The following is a 21,795-nucleotide window of genomic DNA, read 5'->3' on the forward strand; positions in this document are numbered from 1 at the left end:
GGCAGGTTTTGGGAAAGAAAACTCTACAGTCTAACCAGAGGTAGAAGTGTAATCAATGTACACCCCACAAGTAGCAGTTCACTTATCAAAGATACCTTCTAACCCCATCCACAGCTTTGGACAACGGCTTGACAAAAATCCCAAGGAGCTCTTGGTTATTGTATTTAGACTACTTTGCAAAAGTTAACAATGTGCTGAAATGCCAAACAGTACAGGAATAAAGAGAAAATTAACAGTTCAAAGGAGCTCATGTTACAGTTTTCCAAGGGATGTCAATGAGAGGATGGCCAAGGAACTCAAATTTAGCGGCCTTGTAGAAAACAGCTGTTGCCATAAAAACACTCGGTGGAGCTGATTTTATAATCAGCTCATAATTTCACTGTACTAAACTGCCATCATCTTATTTCAAATCCCTTCCCCATTTCTCATGGCACCAATTCAGTAATTTTTTTTTTTATTTCTATAACATCCTGCTGAAACAACTACCGGATAGGCATTCTTTCTCAACCGTAATTACACTTCAGCGGTGAATTGGCAAGTCCATATCTGGCCCAAGGCTATTTAATGGAAGGACTGACAGTTTCAGTTAGCCCCCACCCTGGGCAAGATTAAAATCCTGTCTAGATATAGCCTACAAGCTTTTGACATCTGAATTACTTGTGGTTGCTCAATCTATAATGTCAATACGACGACATACAAGTTATTGGAATTAGATTTACGCTGTATGTTTACAGGCCCATCTAGCCCAGCTTCCTGTATCTCACAGCCGCCCACCAAACGCCCCAGGGAGCACACCAGATAACAAGAGACCTGCAAGGCCTCCTGGGAATTGTAGTTAAGAACATAAGAAGAACCCCACTGGATCAGGCCATAGGCCCATCTAGTCCAGCTTCCTGTATCTCACAGCGGCCCACCAAATGCCCCAGGGAGCACACCAGATAACAAGAGACCTGCAAGGCCTCCTGGGAATTGTAGTTAAGAACATAAGAAGAGCCCCACTGGATCAGGCCATAGGCCCATCTAGTCCAGCTTCCTGTATCTCACAGCGGCCCACCAAACGCCCCAGGGAGCACACCAGATCACAAGAAGACCTGCAAGGCCTCCTGGGAATTGTAGTTAAGAACATAAGAACAGCCCCACTGGATCAGGCCATAGGCCCATCTAGTCCAGCTTCCTGTATCTCACAGCGGCCCACCAAATGCCCCAGGGAGCACACCAGATAACAAGAGACCTGCATGGCCTCCTGGGAATTGTAGTTAAGAACATAAGAACAACCCCACTGGATCAGGCCATAGGCCCCTCTAGTCCAGCTTCCTGTATCTCACAGCGGCCCACCAAATGCCCCAGGGAGCACACCAGATAACAAGAGACCTGCAAGGCCTCCTGGGAATTGTAGTTAAGAACATAAGAACAACCCCACTGGATCAGGCCATAGGCCCATCTAGTCCAGCTTCCTGTATCTCACAGCGGCCCACCAAACGCCCCAGGGAGCACACCAGATCACAAGAAGACCTGCAAGGCCTCCTGGGAATTGTAGTTAAGAACATAAGAACAGCCCCACTGGATCAGGCCATAGGCCCATCTAGTCCAGCTTCCTGTATCTCACAGCGGCCCACCAAATGCCCCAGGGAGCACACCAGATAACAAGAGACCTGCAAGGCCTCCTGGGAATTGTAGTTAAGAACATAAGAACAGCCCCACTGGATCAGGCCATAGGCCCCTCTAGTCCAGCTTCCTGTATCTCACAGCGGCCCACCAAACGCCCCAGGGAGCACACCAGATAACGAGACAAGTAACATTTAAAAAGGGGATTACCAAATTAAATCATGCATCACTTGAGTCAATAAGAATTCTCTTAGCAGAACAAATCAAGTTTCATTTACAGAGAGCTTGTGTATTGGAAGTTTATGTTGCCTTTTTGGGCAGCAATGGGGTGTTTGGGGCACCTGAAATGGATTCTTTACAACCTCTGAATGCTCTTAATCAGTATGTTTATTTAATATAACAAGATCACTGATGTATATCACCAAAGCTTCCTGAGATTTTGTTCCATTGACCATTAGAAATCTTTCACTTGGGATAATAACTTGGGATGATCACATAAAGAAAGAAACCCAACAAGCAGATCATTTGCAATTCAACCGAACTGAGGGTTCCAGGATTCTGTCGCTCATCCCGTCCGTCAACGTGCAAAGCTCTTGCGAGGGACCGCGATTCTCCGCACGCGCTCTGATGAACGACCTTCGTATTCTTCAGTGCTTGCTGAACAAAGAACACTGAATGTCTCTGCTGTGTTTTGAATGTCCCGTTTCGGAACTGGGCACACGTTCGTGTTGGAGAAAAGAGTTCTGTACACTGAGCTTGTTGTACTATATTCTTCTGTTACTCTTTGGATGATGCAACATTAGTTTGATTCTACGCTGAATATTTTATGTTGAATAAATGAATAGTTTTTACTACAATGAGAACTTCTTTAGTTCTCTGCTTTAGTTCTCTGGGGGTACTGCTTTAGGTCCAAGATATGGGTCAGAGAAGCATGAATGCACCACCTCACAGCAGGGCTGGACCATTTATGAAGCCAAATGAGGACCCAATCCTATCCAACTTTCCAGCATCGGTGCAGCCGCAATGCAGACCAGAGGTAAGGGAACAAATTTTCCCATACCTTGAGGAAGTCTCTGTGACTGCCTCCCCAACACAGGAAGCAGTGCATGCCCCATTGTCACAGCAGCACTGGAAAATGGGATAGGGTTGGGCCTTGAGGCAGTTGCCAAAGGTGTTGGATGGGTGGAGGGTCCTCACTGCCTACTTCTGCACCTCTTCTCTGCCTGCCCTCTGGACCTGATTCTGACAGGTCAGGGCCATTCCTTCAGGGAACCAGCCCTGAGATGGGGAGGGAGTGAGGGGCAAGCTAGTAGTCTGTGTGGGGGGGAGGGTGATTGCCACCTCTCTGCTGCTGCTGCTGCTAACAGTTCTTCAGCGTTCAGAATCAAAAACTTGCTTGGAACCTTTAACACTGTTAAGAAAAGGAACTGGACACTTGATTTCTCCAGGATTATATCCGCCCTGCAAGAGAAAAACAACAAAGAAGGGACTCCCTGAACTGTTGCCAGGGGATCAGAGCTTAGCCTGGGGCAACGTGGTCAACTTTCGGGCTTCCAAGATCTTCCCAAATAAATTGGCTGCCTCCATCGCACAGCCCCAGTGGATGGTGAGTCCAAAGCCGCCGTGGCCGTAGTTGTGAATCACCTGGAAGAGAAGGGAAAGGGGAGATGAGTGGCAGAAGAGCTCCTGCAGGGCTCACAGGGACTGGGGCTCTGGGGCTACACAGGTGATGGGAAATCAGAAAGGTGTGTCTGGACCTGAGGCCTGGGATCTCGGATGGATTACTATGAATGGTGTTCCCAAATTACAATTCCCAGGATTTTTTGTGGAAGGCACAAAATCAAACTAGCCTAAGTTGGTAGTGCAGATAAAGTTCAAGTGTCTTTCTGGTGAGAATTCCTCAACAATCCTCCACTATGTGAAAGCCTGAAGAATGTATTCTTGATGGGGCAGGGAACAGTCTTTCCCAGGTCGTGCTGGAATTCTGGACTGCTATTGCCCTCTTAACAAAATCATCTACATGTTAAAACATCAAGGAAGGGCACACAGAATCGCTTTCTTGTCTTGCATAACCCCTGCCTTGCTCCCACCACCACCACCACCTTGGAGTTTTGCTAGAGTCCTGGTCTGGGCACACATCACAAGCAACACAAAGTTGACACACAGCATGACATTTATTCGTCTTGCAGGCTTTGCACCCAGAACACACGTGGCTCTTTCCATACCGCAAGCCGCTCACCTCCGACTGCAACATTCCGTGGCGGATGGTCTCGTGCTCCAACCGAACAGTGGGCCGAGCTGGACGGAAGCCGCTCCACTCCTGGACGATTCTTGCTTTCTGGAAACAATAGTGTCAATCAATGCTGTTTACTGGTCCTTGGAAGGCACATAGCAGAATACGTGGGGGACAGGAACTTCAGCACAGCCCATCCCGTGACCCACCAGCCACAGGCAGATCTTCCCTCGGGGGAGATGTCACTAACAGCCCTGTCCTCTCCCCACTTGTCTCCCTCATAATGTCTCTGAATGTTGCAGGGAGACAGAATATCCCTCTCCTTGGGATGGCCGTGACTCAGTTGTGGGCCCAAGATCAGTCTCTGCCGTTGCCAGTCAAAGAGCTGCAGGTGGAAGGGGTCAAAAACACCCCAGAGCTCCTGCCAGTTCGAGTAGATACAACCAGGCTGGATGGATGAATGACCTTGGCATGGCGTAAAGCAGTGTCTGCGTGGATTTATGGTGGGAGGACACTGGACTGTGAGTCCAGCTGGGAACCTGTGATGTTCTCAGGGTATCCTTGCACAAGCTGTTCCCTCTCCACCTCAGTCTACCCACTGCGATATGGGGATAATCACACTTGCGTAGCCGGCAAGGGTGCTATCAGGACTGCATGAAGGTAATTCACGGTAGGCCCTTTGAGCACTCGGAAAGTGCCAGGCCAGTCCAATGTCTAGCACGATTAGAATGGGGCTGTGACAGTAGGTTTTGGTGGGCTGACTGTACCTGGAGACTCGGCAGCAACCTGCAGCAGCCTTGCCAAATGGCCTGGTGGTCCTGAGGGTCGTTCTCTTCGCTCCAGTTTCCCAGCTGAAATATCCCCCCTAAGGTCACAGTGCTGCTCCTACAGCAAAGACAGTGGGAGGTAATCAGCCTCCAGTCAGGGTGGGGAGGGGGGGCTCCCATCAAGCAGGGAGACCGGAGGCCTGTTTCTGCAGAAGGAGTGGCACTTGGAGTCTGCCGTGCAACCCTAGAGCATCTTGCGGTGCGTTCGTCACCGAGCTCTCACGCGGCCAGAACGACAAGGCCAAAGGAGAGGCGCAAGAGCTTGTGTTCTTCACAGTGACCGTCTCTGTGTGTGGTTCATAATAGCTCCCGTGCCCTGAAACGGTCATAGAAAGAAATAGGAGTTTGGAGTCTGTGATGTTTGCCTTACCCAGGGATGATGTAAGGTGTCTTATAGGTTCCAGATGCAAAGTCATGCGTGATGATGAAATGCTTCACCCAGGAGGCCTCGACCTGGAGAACAAACAGAAGATCATGGCAGAAGGGGAGGCTGGAAGGTGACAGGGCATTCCTTGGCAACAAGCCAGGGGATTTTGCCCCCTGCTGTTGCAATGCCTCTGGGTTTCGTTCTCCCTCCCCTTGTAGTGCTCCCGCCAGCTAGCATTTAAATGCAGAGCTTCTCAGGCCAGAAATCTGTCTATGTTTTGCTTACGGACCTCAACGCACTGATGGTGCCACTTGCTCCCAGTGGTGTTCACTGGTTCTCCTTTGTTCCACTGACCCTCGTGCGAGCATCCCCCACACATGCAGGTAAACCTTTTCTTCTCGCAAGCAGGCAAAACGGTTTCCGTGAGCCAACCTTACCTTGATTATTTGCCCCCGGCCTGGGCGCAACTCAGGGTCTGGCTGCAGCTCGCCGGCCCAAACCCCAGTGCAGTTGACGATGACATCCACACCTTGTGCCGTCAGCTGACAAAAGACAAGTGTGTGAAGTCACTCTTTTTTGCTCAGCAGAAATTGTGGTGCAGAAGCTTAGCAAAGGTCAGTCACATCTGTCTGGATTTTAGAATCTAAAATACTCTCCTAGGAGTCCATCTTCCACTTCCCTCTGTTGGAGAACTTTTTGTAAGCCTCTTCCGAGGGTCAAAATGTCTCTTTACTGGCAACTGGGGATGTCATGTAGACTGGGGTGTAATGTAGACTAGACTCCTCATGGTGCACCCCAGGCGACATGCCTTGTCAAGGTCAGCTAGCCTACACACATTGGCTGCTGGACCTACAAGGATCTCCCAGCAAGAAAAAGCAGCAGGAACATTGGAAATAAAAACAATGGCTCTTCTCAGAGCCAACTAATAATAGCTGGCACTAGAAAAGTCTGTCCTCAGGTGGCTTTGATTGGAACTGCAATTCAGCTGGCAAAGCAGAAAAGGAGATGTCCTGAAAATTGTACAACCTGGGGCGCAATCCTAACCAACTTCCCAGCACAGGCACAACTTCCCAGTGGGGCATGTGTGGCATCCTGCAGTTGGGGGGCAGTCACAGAGGCCTCCTGAAGGTATGGCAATGTTTGTTCCCTTATCCATAAGTTGCATTGCCCTTATGTCAGTGCTTGAAAGTGGGTTAGGATTGCGCCCTTAATGTGGAAGGTATGAGCAGGTCTAAAGCTGACTATTGACAACTGACATCATTGCAGTTCTATCCCAGTTTATTTGATTCGTGAAGCCCCTTGGGGCAGGAAGCAATTTCGTTCATTTTTGTTGCTATGCAAAGAGCTCTGTGAATGTTGTTTTGTGATACAGGGCAGTAATACTCTTAATGGCAACAGTGATAACTTTCTGTTGTAATGATCATACACAACCCTGGTAAATCATTACATGAAGGGCAATATATACAACAAATAAAGAAATACTTAAGCTGCCACCAAACCTCCTGGAAGGACTTGATTCTCCGATGCAAGAGTTTGATTCTCCGCAGCTCCAACCTTTAAGAGTAAACAACAAAACCACTGAGCCTGAGGGACACACAACCTGCGTCCTTTCTGTAGCTTAACAGAAAGGATTTATGGGGCTTTCCAGACACCTCACAATGGAGTCACATGAAACATTATATTATATATATATATTATATTATTATATTGGCAACCTTCAGTCTCGAAAGACTATGGTATTGCGCTCTGAAAGGTGGTTCTGGAACAGCGTCTAGTGTGGCTGAAAAGGCCGATTCGGGAGTGACAATCCCTTCCACACCGGGAGCAAGTGCAGTCTGTCCCTGGTCTGTCTCCCTGGCTATGGGCCTTCCTTCTTTGCCTCTTAGCCTCAGACTGTTGGCCAAGTGTCTCTTCAAACTGGGAAAGGCCATGCTGCACAGCCTGCCTCCAAGCGGGCCGCTCAGAGGCCAGGGTTTCCCACTTGTTGAGGTCCATCCCTAAGGCCTTCAGATCCCTCTTGCAGATGTCCTTGTATTGCAGCTGTGGTCTACCTGTAGGGCGCTTTCCTTGCACGAGTAGGGCGCTTTCCTTGCACATGACACAAATGTCCATCTTATAAACCAGGAAAAGTTTACTGTTCAGAGCGGGCACAGCAGATTTGCGCACCCTCCCCAACCCCACACTGGTCACTTGGGATGGAAACCAACATGATCAAAGCCCAATTTCTTTCACCAGCTGCTATAAGCCAGCTGAAACAGACCGGTCAGAAGGTTTGTCCCAGACTGGTGGGACAGAAGGCAGGAAGGAAACACACCTACCTGCTTGTGAGCCAGGGCAGGTAACTCTTGCCCTCCAGCATCAGGGCTGTGTTAAACCAGCCATAGCTAAAACCAGAAAGAAACAAAGAAAATAGGAGAAGTCAAGGTAAATGTTCAGGTCTCTGAAAAACTGCCTCATTTTGCATACATTAAGACTTGGATGCAAACTGCGCAAGGGAATTTGCAGCCCCAGGGGACACGCTGGCTTGTATTCATAGCCCAAATTGGCTGCTTGACTCTTTGAGCCACTGGATCCTGTCAGCCAGCCTGGCCTCCCCGGCCTTCCTATGTCCTGGTGGCCTTGAATCTGACCCTTGTTGAGGAAGCCACTAGTTGAGAGTCTCAGTACTGTGTCACAAGGTCAACTGTGCTGTCCAAAATCTGGAGGATGTGATACCTGTAGCCAGGAAAGAGCTCAAGCTCTTTCTGAGTCAATTTCCTGAATCCCAGAACAATCTCCTTCCACGAGGGGTCCTGCAGAGAAAGAGGGATTGCACTGAGTGGAGCAAAATAAAGCCTGCAAACAGAGGGCACCAGCACCTGTATCAGAGACTCAGACAGGGACCCCCAGGCACTGGAACCCTGGCCACTGGGCAAAAGGAGATGCTGTGATTCCTACTCTGGGGCCTGGAAAGTCATCTCAGAAATCATCAAGGATTCCCTGCAGGAAGACCCAATCCTCATTTGCAAGGGGTTCTACTGGAACTAATTCCTCTCTCTCCTGCAGCCGGGGGACACCCTGCATGCCCTTTTCTGCTTCCCAGCATTTCAGAAATCAACAGAAGTGTTGGAAGTGATGCGTGGAATGGCTTGGAAAGTGGGAAGGGGGTTTCTCCATCCCTGCACAATTAAACACCTACTGGCACTGGGTTTGTGCAGAGGTTGTATCCGGAGATCAGGAACAGCCCCATCTCCTTGGCTTCTGGCAAGTTGACATGCTGGAGTAGATAATCAAAAGTCTCTTTGTTCCAGAGCCTGTAATGTTAAAAAAATACAGGGTCAGGCCCTACCTCCCCCAGCCCCCTTCCCCACCCAGCAGCAGCAGCAGCAAAGTGTGTAGACAGGATCTAGGTCTGATTAGGGAAACTGAAAATAGCCCAATTTAAAAGCTGCTTTTTGTTCCAGGTGAAGGACTTCCAGTAAACATGGTGAGATGGGTTTTGAACGGGGTACATAATGAAACTGTAATTGCTGTCGCTGGAGTCACCAGGCTTGCTAGCTAGCGTGAGTCTTCGCTCCGAGCACACAGATGCAGTGGGGAAGAGGGGCCTGATCCGACCCCCCCCTCCCAAGACAGGACACCCCAAACATGCCCCACAAACTAAGACGTATGCATGAGCTTGGAGGGATGGCAGCTTCTTCTTAGGAAGTTGAGAGTGGTCCAGAAGAGGAAACTGCTGCTCCTGACATGCATTTTCACCGCCTCCACAGTTCTCGCCGCTGGTCCAATAGGTTTGGCAGGGTTTTGAAACCCTACAAAAACCTTCAAAGTCTGTTTGAGCAGAGGAAAGCTGGGACCAATGAAACAGGTATGTTTGCCATGGGAACCAATCCTCTCGAGCCACTTTACTCTCATAAACATTGAGCGTCTGTCTCCAGTTTAAAGCATCTGTGGTGGACGCCTATCTAGGCCTGCTCAGGTAGGATGATTCCAGTTTCCTGAAACTTTTTTTTTTTTTTTGGTCCCTTGTCTTTAAGAATATTTAAGGAGTTAGAAGAAGAACCTTTTATTACGGTCACTGACCAGTACATAAAATATAAAACTATGCACTTGAAAATATCAGTGCACAAGGAATAAAATTTAACAATTATACAATTAAAAACATTGAACTAAACAATCACTATCTTCAAAAGACCCAAACCCATCACCCATTCTCAGCAGCAAACTTCCCAACAAAGGCGGCAACTCTACTGAATTTAGTCCACTTTCAGTATCAGTGTCCTGATGCGTATCGCTGAAGCAAAGAATCTCGCAACACTCAAAGTAATAGCTGGACTTGTGTCAGAAAGCAACAAGTTCGTATATTGTTGTTGTGTGTGTCCCAAAAAAAGGATCAGCAATGGAGTGATAAAGGTTGCACGAATGTTCCTGTAAAAGGAACAGTGAAAAAGCACATGTTCGGTTGTTTCGATATCTTCTGATCCACAGGGACATAGACGTTGGGACCAAGGTATCTTTTTGTAGGATTTAAGGAGTTAAGCATTTGATATCTTGAGACCCGTGGCTGATGCCTGCCCTTGGACCCTGCAGGCAGAACTGGGGTCAGGCCCCACGGTCCTGGCAGCCATGATTCTTTCCCCACAAGTTCCTGAGATCATATCAGCCCAGGGCATTTAAACAAAACAGCATCCGCCACCTGGCAAGTGTTGACAGGAGCCAAACAGACCCAAAAGCAAGGCTCAGTTAAGCTCCCCAAACCTTAGGTGGCCCCACTCCAGGAGGACACTGAGGGGCTCGTGTATTGAATTCCAATTTTCCCTTCTGTAGCTGACTCTGTATTTGGGGCAAGCAGCACAGAAGTATTTAAATGCAAGATTAACCACCACTGTTTGAAAAGCAAGATGAACAAAGACAAGCTCCCGTTCGGCAGAGCAAGCCAAGCTTTCCTGCTTACGTTTCCTGAGTGTTTCCCTTGTCGTACAGATATGGCTGCCAGAGGCCTGCTGCCCCATCGCTGGTGGTGTGGGGCGTGAATCTGTCAGCGTACACCTCGATCTCCAACAGCTGGTCTGCGGAGTGGTATCGGTCATGGATGCAGAGGGCAGTCGAAAGGCCGATCACGCCGGCTCCAATCACGGCCACTCGCATGATGGGTGCTTGAAATGGTTTTCCTGCAAGGACAGAACGGTGACCTCGTTTGGGAGCAAAGCCCCTTGGAACTCACTTCGGAGGAGACCCACACGTGTTCAGATTTTGCACATACAAACCTGTCCTATTCAGACCAATTACCCCAGCCCTGCCTGCCCAAAGGGCAGTGACCCTCCAGGGCTTCAAGCCCAGGTCTTTCCCATCACCTGCTCCTTCTACCTGGAGATCCTTGGGGTCACTTTGACGTACCTGGTCCACAGAGATGCATCACTGTGTGCATTCAGTGAAAAATCCCTGAACGAATCATTCGGGACTGATGAAAAGAAGGACCTCTCCAAACATGCAATCCATGGCCACAAGTGGCCTGGCATTGGCAAGACTCACCACATTAATTGCAGCCTTCACATGCAGAGGCGACAGACGACTGAGTGCCAGGGGAGGGGGCGCGCGACAAGGACCGGCTACTGCAAACCTGCTCTGCTTGCATCAGCTTCCCAGGTGGCTAGTGCCATAGAGAGACCGCACTCTGGCCCACATGGACTGTCCAGCATGAACTGGAGAATGGCTGACATGACTCTACCAAAAGGCCTGGGGATGTGCTAAGGTGAAGACCGTTGGGGGCGCAATTTCTCGGTCAGCGTGCCACTCTGTATTAGCTCCGTCTGCCTTACGTGGGCCTGGTGCCTCCTCTCCCAGTGGCCACTCCGGCTAATGGCACACAATAGGGCCCTCAGTGTGCGAGGAGGCCAAGATGAAAAGGCTTCTTGATGGTTCTCAAAACTCTGCACCCACCGGCCAGAGAACTTGGCTTCCTTCAGTGCGAGGACTTGAATAGCTGTTGTATTCTTGCAATGGATTCCTTCATAGAAAGATAGTGGCAAAGAGAAACCCCAGGGATGGCAGGAACGTTTCTTGCCAGAAATAACAATATGCAAGAAATGCTAGCTTTAAACAAAAAACTACGACTTCCACGGCTTATTCTGGCACCCAGAAAACTCACTCAAGTGACATTTGTCCCTGTGACCCAGAGCAACAGCTGAGCCACGCTGGGCTGGTATGTTGCACCCTTTCCAATGGTCTCAATGGGCAGGTATAACGACTGATTTCTCGTTGCGTGTCTGGCTTGCAAGTATGAAACTTTCTAGTCTGCAAGATTTTCCTAGCTTGCCTGCCTTCCCCGCCATAACTGCTTGCAGTTTAGAAATTTAAAAAAACAACAACGCAACACATCAAGCCTGGCCACTTCGACATCGTGAATGGCAATTCTGCTCCCTCTCTCTTGTCATCATCAGGTACGACATACGGACTGGAGTCTACTTGCCAGTAATCTTTGCCCTTTGTACTGCACTCCCACAATCTCAAAAACACGAACAGTAAATGACAGTAACGTGAGGGTAATAAAAATTTACACCTTCATGAAATGCACAAATCAAGCATACTCTCTGATCACTTAAAGTTTATCAGCGTATTTTTCTGGCACCGTACACAGAAGGGGCTGTCCCAGCAGGAACCATTTTGCCAGCCCCTGGCAGGGAAGCAAGTCCTTGGTCTATGAGGTCAAAAACATGCTCTGCAGGCATTGCACAACCCAGTCCCTGTGCCACTCAGAAGGACTGTTGTGGGAGGCTCCAGAGCCGATTCGGGCTGCAGAACTCCCTCCAGGATCTTGACAGGCACACCTGGAAGAGTTCCTTCCTGAGAAAGCTCAGGTGGCCAGAAAGCTTAACAGTGGGCTTCACCCTTCCCTCCAGATGTTGTGTGCGTCTCCCACGTTACCCTGCACATGCCCGCTCTCGTCTGATCTCCGAAGCTAAGCAGGGTCAGGCCTGGTTAGTACTTGGATGGGAGACCGCCTGGGATTACCGGGTGCTGTAGGCTTATACCATAGTCTTTCGAGACTGAAGGTTGCCAACCATCTCCCTATACTGAACACTATCTCCCGATCTTGTCTGATCTCGGAAGCTAAGCAGGGTCAGGCCTGGTTAGTACTTGGATGGGAGACTGCCTGGGAATACCGGGTGCTGTAGGCTTATACCATAGTCTTTCCAGACTGAAGGTTGCCAGCCATTAACCTGGCCTCCTCAGAAGTTTTCAGATGCAGCCAGAGGGCACTTTCAGTTTATGTTGGTGCCTTCTGGTTGTGCCCAGAGGTGTTCGGACGCCCTCCAGCCGCAGGCTTGATACCTGCAGATATTCAAATTAGTAGTTGCCAGGCCCACAGACGAAGAGGGTCCACTGCATTCACCTTTAAGGCAGTACAAGTTCTGTTTTCACTGGAACTCTTAGTTTGGCTACTCCACCAAACTGACCACAAACAGGCAGGTTTTTCTCTGGGAACACACACAAGATTCCTGCGCTGCCTCTTGGTTTCCATTCTCACAGAAAAAGCTGAGATTCCCAAACTGTACTTGCCTGGACTAGAAGTGATGTGTCACCCATGCGCTGCTACTCAGGAGGAAAAGTGGCTCTGACGGTCCCATTGAAAGCACAGGGCAAGCAGAGTGTGCGTCCCCACAGCCCCTTCCTCTCTCATCATCGGGGGGCCCAGCTCCTACCCCGCCCCCCTGCTCAAAGGGCAGGATTCAGAAAGAGACTAAGCAAACCATGTGCTCTGCAAACACATGTCCACCGCCTGGCAGACGGCCTCAAAATCAGCCAAAGGAAAGCAAACAAACGCAGGTTACTAACCCCTTGCCGGCAGACGGTGCAGCTGGCCCAAGCTGCGGACAGGCCGGTGCGGGGAACACTTGTGACCGGGGTATCTGCACCAGCCTCCTGACGCATTCTGGAATCTGGGAAGAGAGGTCAAAGTTCCTCCACGGGAGACATGGAGGTGGAGTCTGGCTGCCTTTGGGACACTCCCAGCGAGCCTGGCGGAGCAGCAGTGCCCAATTTCTCTGGTGTCTTTTGGGTGGGTCTGTGAACCCAAAGAAATGTCCACAGCAGCAAATTTAGCAGTGAAAAGGGCGTGTGCCACCCCCCTCCCCATGTCTAGGCTTTTCCAAAGCCTCTCTCCAGAGACCCCCCTGGCTTGATGCCATCTGGATGCAGACCTGCTGCTGTGAACAGCTGTGCTTGCTCATCGGCCCACTCAGGCCCCCAAACTGTCCCCAGATGGTCTTGGGGCAAACCAAACAACTCTGCATCTACAAGGCAGTCCACAACCTTCTGTCGCACTGCGCTGTGACCTGGAAACTGAACCTGCACGAGGGTGAGGTTTGCCTTCCAGGACTGGATGGCTCAGGCCTCCCTTACAGGGACCCTACACGGAGAGTGCACTGCCATGTGTAGAACATGCTCAGCGTAGAATCTGCAGGCACATGTTGTGAGCTGTGACCAGCTCCTTGAGCTAACTGTGATTTTGGTGGGTCTCGCTGGGGACCGCACCACCCATGGAGAAGCGTCAGCTGCCCTGCGGCAAACACCAGCTGGCACCTTCAGGGCGAGGCAGGCAAGGGGTCACCTGAGGAAAGCAGTGGGAGCTCAGCACTGTAAAGCGCATTAGGGTAATTGCTCCACTCCTCGGCTGACTCCAGCTCTCAGCCTTGCAGACCCGGCACTTTCACAGCCAGGCTCTGGTGTAGACCTGGGGGGGGGGACAGGGGGGGTGTCCTTGCTGTGTGCCCACTGTGCTCTGAACATAACATATAAGAACACCAGAAGAGCCCTGCGGGATCAGGCCAAAGGCCCATCTAGTCCAGCTTCCTGCATCTCAACGGGGGGGGGGGGGCACCAAATGCCCCAGGGAGCACACCAGATAACAAGAGACCTGCAAGGCATTCTGGGAATTGTAGTTAAGAACATAAGAACAGCCCCACGGATCAGGCCATAGGCCCATTTGGCGTCTAGCCTAGACGCCTTTAAAAGGGGATTGGACGAGTTTCTGGAGGAAAAATCCATTATGGGGTACAAGCCATGATGTGTATGCGCAACCTCCTGATTTTAGGAATGGGTTAAATCAGAATGCCAGGTGTAGGGGAGAGCACCAGGATGAGGTCTCTTGTTATCTGGTGTGCTCCCTGGGGCATTTGGTGGGCCGCTGTGAGATACAGGAAGCTGGACTAGATGGGCCTATGGCCTGATCCAGTGGGGCTGTTCTTATGTTCTTATGTTATGTTCTTATCTAGTCCAGCTTCCTGCATCTCACGGCGGGCCCACCAAATGCCCCAGGGAGTGCACAAGACCACAAGAGACCTGCATCCTGGTGCCCTCCTTTGCCCACTTCTAAAACCAGGATGCGCACGTGCACATCACAGCTCAGAACCTGTGATGGGCTCTGGGCGGGTACCGTAAGAACAGCCCTGTTGGATGGGGCCAAAGCCCCACCTGGTCCAGCTTCCTGGGACCTTCCTGGAGGCCCAGCAGATGCCTCGTGGAGCCCACCAGATCCCTGCATCCTGGTGCCGCTGGCTGGCACTCAGAGGCAGCCTCCTCCTGGAACGACCCATCAGGGCTTGGATGTCGCCTGTGTGGGGCTTTTCCCCCACCAACTGTCTAGCCCCCTTTGAAAGGCACTGGGGCCTTTAGGTGAGCGACTAAGATGATTACGGGGCTGGGACACCTTCCTTACGAGGAAAGGCTACGGCATTTGGGCCTCTTCAGCCTGGGAAAGAGACGCCTGAGGGGGGACATGATTGAGACATACAAAATCATGCAGGGGATGGACAGAGTGGATAGGGAGATGCTCTTTACACTCTCACATAATACCAGAACCAGGGGACATCCACTCAAATTGAGTGTTGGGCGGGTTAGGACAGACAAAAGAAAATATTTCTTTACTCAGCGTGTGGTCGGTCTGTGGAACTCCTTGCCACAGGATGTGGTGATGGCGTCTGGCCTGGACGCCTTTAAAAGGGGATTGGACAAGTTTCTGGAGGAAAAATCCATTACGGGGTACAAGCCATGATGTGTATGCGCAACCTCCTGATTTTAGAAATGGGTTATGTCAGAAGGACATACCAAGATCCAGGTCTACAGAGCTTGCGTCCTGAGTACACTTCTGTACTGCAGCGAGTCATGGACTCTTCGCTCACAACAGGAGAGGAAACTGAGCGCTTTCCACATGCACTGCCTCCGACGCATCCTCGGCATCACCTGGCAGGACAAAGTTCCAAACAACACAGTCCTGGAACGTGCTGGAATCCCTAGCATGTATTCACTGCTGAAACAGAGGCGCCTGTGTTGGCTCGGTCATGTCGTGAGAATGGATGATGGCCGGATCCCAAAGGATCTCCTCTATGGAGAACTCGTGCAAGGAAAGCGCCCTACAGGTAGACCACAGCTGCAACATCTGCAAGAGGGATCTGAAGGCCTTAGGAGTGGACCTCAACAGGTGGGAAACCCTGGCCTCTGAGCGGCCCGCTTGGAGGCAGGCTGTGCAGCATGGCCTTTCCCAGTTTGATGAGACACTTGGCCAACAGTCTGAGGCTAAGAGGCAAAGAAGGAAGGCCCATAGCCAGGGAGACAGACCAGGGACAGGCTGCACTTGCTCCCGGTGTGGAAGGGATTGTCACTCCCGAATCGGCCTTTTCAGCCACACTAGAAGCTGTGCCAGAACCACCATTCAGAGCGCGATACCAGAGTCTTTCGAGACTGAAGGTTGCCAATACAAATATATGTCAGAATGCCAGATGCAAGGGAGGGCACCAGGATGAGGTCTCTTGTTATCTGGTGTGCTCCCTGGGGCATTTGGTGGGCCACTGTGAGATACAGGAAGCTGGACTAGATGGGCCTATGGCCTGATCCAGTGGGGCTGTTCTTATGTAGGTGCCACCCCCGCATCCTGTGGCGAGGAGTTCCACAGGCCAATGACCTGCTGGGCCAGGAAATCTTGGGCCTGTCCAGCTCTCCGGACACCCCACCGGACTGGCTGCGCCCCGCTCCTGGCGCCCCCTCCGCGTCCCCACCGCCTGCGGGGTCTGCAGCCCGCCCCCGGGACCCCGCCAGGAGCGGCCCCTCGCCCGCTGCGTAAAGGCGCACGGGCGGAGCGCGCGGGGCGGGCCGGCGGGGCGGAGCTGGCCGCGGCCGGGGCGGAGCGGGCGCGCGGGAGGAGCCGGAGCCGGAGCCGCGGCTGCAGCTGGCTGGGCGGCCCGGCCCGGCCGCAGCCATGGCGCTCGTCACCCTCCGGCGCTCGCCCACCCCCAGCGCCGCCTCCTCCTCGGCCAGCGAGGTGAGACCCCCGCGGCTGCTCTCCCCCCGGGCCCCCTCCCACCCGTGTCAGGCCCCCGGGGTCTGCCCCGCCTCCCTCCTGGTGGGCCAGACCCGGAGCGGCCCCCTGCACCCCTGCCACTGCCTGGCCCCTGCTCAGACCCCCCCCCCCACTCGCCCTTCTTGTGTCCGGCCCCGGGTCTGACCCACGGGGACTGGCCCTGGCCAAAGAGCCCCCAGAGCCTTGGCGCCTCGGGTGCTGTCCACCTAAGCCCCCGGTGGGTGCCCCCCACGCCGTGCCACCCCAGAGCCCCGCTGCGCCTGCAGTGGCCTGCAGTGGAGTCCTGACATGGGCAAAGGGGTGCTTTGGCTAGACCAGCGGTTTGCAGCTGCTGTGCCCCCTGCGTTGGGGTGCCACGCTCGGGGGGAGGGTCGTATATGAGGAGGGTCTTTGGGGGGTGCGAGCCGCCCAGCCCGCAACACGGCGCGCCTGGTGAATATCCCCAAACCGGTGGAGGGCCTTGACAGCTTAGCACCTTCTCAGGGTGACAGTTGCTGTAGCCAGGCCTCGGTTAGGGCCTTCCTGCCTGTTTGAGTGAGTGGCTCTTTGGAAACCTCTCCCTCTTCCTGGGGGGCTGGAGCCGCCTTGGCCACTCGGTCTGCCGGTGCCTGGCCTTTCTTGCCCTGCGTCCTTCACAGGCACCTCGTCTCCCCTCTTCTGAGTGCCACGCTCCCCCTTCGATTGGTTTTTGTCCTTGACCCATCAGCCTGCATGACACTTTGCAGGGCAGGTCCCTGCCCTGAGCAGCTTGCAATGTGAAAGCTGACACAGGTGCGGGGAAGAGACAGGGACAGGAGAGAGAAGCTTGCCCCACCACATGACCTCTAAACGAAGCCCACCGCCCTGTGACTTCTGGAGGAGCAACACTACATGCCTTGTTAGGGACCCTGCATAGCCCTGGGCCTGTGTCGTCTTGCTCCGTCTCGGCTGCCTGTTCTCAGGCACTATCTCAGGATAAAAATCCTCTTTGTCACCTGTCACATCCAGATTCCCGTTTCTCCCCAACCCTCTGCTGACTTCTGTGTGCAGAAAGGAGTTGCTGAAATCACTACTGCTTAGAAGTGACCTCACTGTTATCCCACTTACCCAGCAGTAAATTGAGATTAATCCTGACTGAAGTCATTGGGGATTAAGTGGTTCTGAGCACCGGTGCTCGTGATCTGGTGTGCCAGGCTTGCTCCATCTCGGCCAGGCCGTCGTGTGGGTGATCTCCGGAGTGCCGCAGGGGCACCCTTGGGTGGGATCTGTGGCCTTCCGTGTACCATGGAGACTGCCCGCTGATTGGATTCCAAAAGTGGATTTATTTTCACATGCAGCTCTCTTTGATTAGGGAAGGTGTAAAACTGTTAACTGGCTTTCAAGAAGCGGATGAATCATCTGTCTCTTGGTGGACTGAGCAAAATGAAATAAATGCTCATTACCCAAAGCTCCCCATGGGAGGAAGGGTATGGCAATTCGCAAATACTGCCTCTTAGATACAGTCTTGTGTGACGTGTGTGTTCCTGCTGAATTCCCTTTGACAATAATTCACCCAAACGAATTGAGTCCAAAGAATAAATAAGGATGCCACTAACCTCCAGCCCTGCTAGCGGAGATGTGTGGGTACCACTCTATCAGCAAAATCTTGAGTAGGGCTCGTCTCCCACATTCAAGCTGGTGTCCCGAACAAGCAAAGAGTTAGGACCCGGCCCTCACTTTCCTTCTCACCAGGCAAATCATTCAATACTCTATGAAGATAGCAAAACGGACTTACTTTTCCTTGCAGCCCTCCTTTGTGGCACCCCACAGCAGCTCCACAGGCCAGGGGGAGCTCCGGGGAAGTGCTGCTGCAGTCCGAGGTGCCCAATGGTGACATCATTGCTGGGCGCCATGGAAGGAAGGACACTTGTTGGCCTGTAGTTGGAGGGCCTGGACCCTTGAGGGTTGTCAGTGGGCCAGAGCCACTAGGCCACCCCCTGCTCACTGGGCCCCGACACTGCTTGGGAGAGACAGTGGGAAGTTCACCTGCTTAAGACTTCTTGCGCTTTCCCCTTTAGGCGGAGGTTGGCAGCGATGAAGAACGTAGACTCAACCTGAGGTAAGCGCACCCCTTTTCAGCTCTTTCCCAGAAAAATGCTTCTGCCAGTTTACAAGATGCATCGATCTTTTCCCATAAAAGGCCTTGCTGCTGCGCTATGGTGGGTGCTCAAAGGGGACAGGAACCGCTGCGGAGTTCTGAGTGTGGCCAAGTTCCTCCCATCGCCATGATGGAGGTGACCTGGATGGCCAAAGCGGGTTTTAAACATGTTGTCATACCTGTAGTCTCCACACAGAGGTTCTGTGTGCCTCACATAAATCTGAATGCCACTGATATGGCAGCCGCATGTGAAGAGTGCCCTGCACTGCAGGATTCTCTGCAGTGGAGGGCCAGTGATGGTGGTGGTCTTGTCTCTGCAGCTTCTCTGGTCCTGTTCCCCTGGTGGACACAGTGACTTGTGTCTTGTGATGGGGGCAAGTCTTCTGTCACAGGCCAGCTTTTCTTCCCCACAGCATGTCACCAGGCATCAGGCCGGAGCTGGGCTCCTCCTTTCCAAGGGAGAAGGGGATGCATTAGTGGTGTCTTGGGGCAGGACTGTGCAGCCTGGTTCTGTCCCCGTTGCAATGCAACATGTGGCCTGAATAGTAATTATCTGCTCTGCGTCTCATGCTCGCAGGTCTCTGGTGAATGTGTAATAAAAATACACGTCAGTTTTTTCTTTGCAAAAAAACCCCCCTATGGTATAAAGGACAAGAGGAACTTTCCATCCAAGTCAGGCACAAGAGAACTTACTGTTTGTGGTGTGTCAGGGTAGATTTGCTGTCATCAAAGCAGCTTGTCTCTTCCTCTGTGTGGGGTTTTCTTGGCTGCTGTCTGAGTGGATCCTTGTCTTGCTTGCTGTTTCTCTCTGGTTGTGCCTGTGTGGAGATGCGTCACGCAGAGGTCAGTTGTGCATGGACAAGGCAGGAACAGCCCCTTGCCGCAGTCGGTTGGCAAGTGTGGGCCGCTTTGGTGACCGGGTGGGATCAGAGGAGCTTCAGATGAAACCTGCATTCAGAAGACCTCAGTAGGCATGTAGAGGCCTCTGCGCAGACCATGTCAGGGCAAGCATGACCCTTCCTGAACCTAGACTTGGAGAGGGATTTTTCCAGTGCCTTGTTGGCACTGAAGATATGGGGGGAGATTGGAGTTGGAGCCTGAAGTTCAACAGGCAGAAGGTGCTGCTCTGGGGACTGAGTCCAGGCAGATGTTCAGGCTCTGAGGATTCATCCCAGGCCTGAAATGCCTTGTCAAGCGCAGGAGCTGATTGATGTCACACCCCTTATTCCCTTTTGTCTGTGCAGCCCTGAGCACCTGACCAGGCTGGATTCTGAAACTTTGTAGGATTCCAGTCTCCATCTCTGGTTATAACATCTTAGGTAGCTGGTGTGGGAAAGCCACAGAGTGGGCGATATGGGCCAGGTGGAGCCCTGGCTTGACTCCCTGACATCGCCTATGTGCAAGGCCCAGCCTTTATCTTGACAGGTTAAACGGCGGGGGGGGGGGGAAATCGCCCTGGGTCCCAGTGCAAGCCACACTACCCTGAAAGACTGCAGCCTCTCTGTGGCGCCCATCACACCTTTTCTGCGGAGGGGATGATTTGTCGCTCCCTGGCAGCCACTGCGGATACTTGTGTCTCTGAGAAGAGATGCCCAAATGCCCCTTTCATTAGGGGAGGTGGCTGGCAGTTGCCAGGCTGTGCTGCAAAGTGCCATCGGGTGATATTAGTTACGCATGGACCCACCCAAGAATTGCTATCGGCAAGGACAGTCTGACGCCTGGATCTTTTGCATAAGCATTAGCCCTGCCACGACTTTGGCTCTCCATCAGAAAACGCCTGGTGGGTCTGCTGTACAGCAGCTTTGGTCCATTGGGGGGCAGCCGTGTTCCACCTTCGGCCTGCAACGACTTCCTGAGTCGTCCTTGTTTGGTTCCCCTGCGCGATTGGTTTTGACCAGCTTTTGCGCAGGTCCTGGAGCAGCCCTACCAGGGGATCGCCGGCGAAGGCTGGGCCGTTTCTCACTGGCACAAATGCTGGCTTTGAAAGAAGGGTCTTTCCAACTGGATCCATTGAGAGGCTAACTGGAAGAGCGTAAATAAGCAGTTCCCTTATGGATCTAATCTTTGAGGCAGGAAATCTCTGTCCAGAGAAAACAGGCTCCTCTTGAAACAGAACTGCAGAAAAAAGAGAGTCGCAGAGTTTTGGCAGTGAAGGGCCTTTGTGTGTAAAATTTTCTGTATGTTCTGTACATTTTCTTACGCACGTGCAAGGATTGTGTCCTTGTCTCTCCCTCTTCCTCGCCCTTCTTTATTTGCTCCGCTAGCATTCCTAAGCTGACCCCTCAGCTGCGCGTTGCAATTGTTGTCCTCGCTGAAACATGTGCGTTGCAGGGAGGATGGAAGGCAGTTCTCAGCCATGTGGTGCTGGCTTGTGGGGGGGGGGGTCGGCATTGCACAGCACAGGCCTGGTTGTGACTCTGCCCACAAAGATGGGGAGAATCTGCTCAGAGCGCCTCCAGCAGAACCTCGAGAGCGGGGTTGGTTTCCCAGGCCGTGTCCACACAGCAGGCTGCTCCAAGCACGCTGAAGACCACCAGGCTCGGAGCACAGCATAGCCAGGATGTGGCCAACTCACCAGGATGTGATTCAGTATCCTGTTTTTGAGGGACCAATGGAGTCAGCAGCTCCTGCCTCGGTCCTGTGGCTGACGTCAGCTGTGAGGCAACAAGCATTGGTGGCCCGTCGGCTGGGAGATCACTCTGTACCTCTCCTGTCTTCACAGGATGCTCTGTGGCCCCCTAAGTTCTGGCCCGCCTGGCCCTCAGGCTTTTCCCTTCTGACCCAGATTCAGGACCTCCTGAGGCAGGTATGTGCCTCATGTATGTGGTCTCATGTATGGGGCAGGAGGTCTGGCTCAGTTGGTTGAGCTGCCGCCTTGTATGCCTGAAGATCTGAGGCTGCCAGTTCAAGACAACCAGAAGTACCCGAGAACTGATGACACGCTGATATACTGATGAGCTGACCCTCGGTGGCAGAGAGGAGCTGGAGGCGAAGGGCCAGAGAGAGGCCAGGCCGGGAAGGAATCCAGCTGGAACGAGGAGTTCTATGAAAGACGAGAACTATTCAATTTTAAGGTTTAGAACAGCCTGCCTATGAAAACCGCCTTGGATTAAAGTCTGAGGAGAAATCTGACGACCAAAGAAAGGCGGTGTGTGGGGACCCAGAGCAACATACAGGGGGGCAAACAACCTTCTCCCTCACCCCCTCCGCTGCAAGCATCTGTTTGCCTGCCCCACCGCCAAGCTTTGGTTTGCGCCAGCGACGTTTTGGGATGGAATGAAGCCTTGCCTGGTGCATTTGGTCTCGCCCGTC

The 21,795-nt window shown here is 52.4% G+C and overlaps 2 protein-coding genes across 3 annotated transcripts in view; one reads left to right on the forward strand and one right to left on the reverse strand.

Moving 5' to 3' along the window:
- Nucleotides 1-1,951: 1,951 nt before the first annotated feature.
- DAO (D-amino acid oxidase) lies at nt 1,952-17,537 on the reverse strand. 2 transcript variants are annotated; one of them, XM_066609601.1, is made up of 11 exons: nt 17,454-17,537; nt 9,966-10,182; nt 8,211-8,325; nt 7,748-7,824; nt 7,351-7,416; nt 6,532-6,586; nt 5,470-5,574; nt 5,036-5,118; nt 4,606-4,723; nt 3,845-3,943; nt 1,952-3,249 (listed from the first exon to the last, which is right to left on the reverse strand). In XM_066609601.1, exons 1-11 carry the CDS (start codon nt 17,488-17,490, stop codon nt 3,118-3,120), a joined length of 1,104 nt encoding a protein of 367 aa, XP_066465698.1. In that variant the 5' UTR covers nt 17,491-17,537; the 3' UTR covers nt 1,952-3,117. The 2 variants fall into 2 exon arrangements, with proteins under 2 accessions (XP_066465698.1, XP_066465699.1); XM_066609602.1 differs by lacking the exon at nt 17,454-17,537 and adding an exon at nt 12,848-12,947.
- Nucleotides 16,248-21,795, forward strand: part of SSH1 (slingshot protein phosphatase 1) — a 31,255-nt gene continuing 25,707 nt past the window's right edge. Inside the window, exons 1-2 of the mRNA XM_066609600.1 lie at nt 16,248-16,328; nt 18,404-18,444. Coding sequence (XP_066465697.1) covers nt 16,266-16,328; nt 18,404-18,444 — 104 coding nt within the window. The 5' untranslated portion in view covers nt 16,248-16,265. The remainder of the gene's footprint in view (nt 16,329-18,403; nt 18,445-21,795) is intronic.

The sequence above is a fragment of the Tiliqua scincoides genome, chromosome 14, assembly GCF_035046505.1.
Source record: "Tiliqua scincoides isolate rTilSci1 chromosome 14, rTilSci1.hap2, whole genome shotgun sequence".
Taxonomy (NCBI): Eukaryota; Metazoa; Chordata; class Lepidosauria; order Squamata; family Scincidae; genus Tiliqua; species Tiliqua scincoides.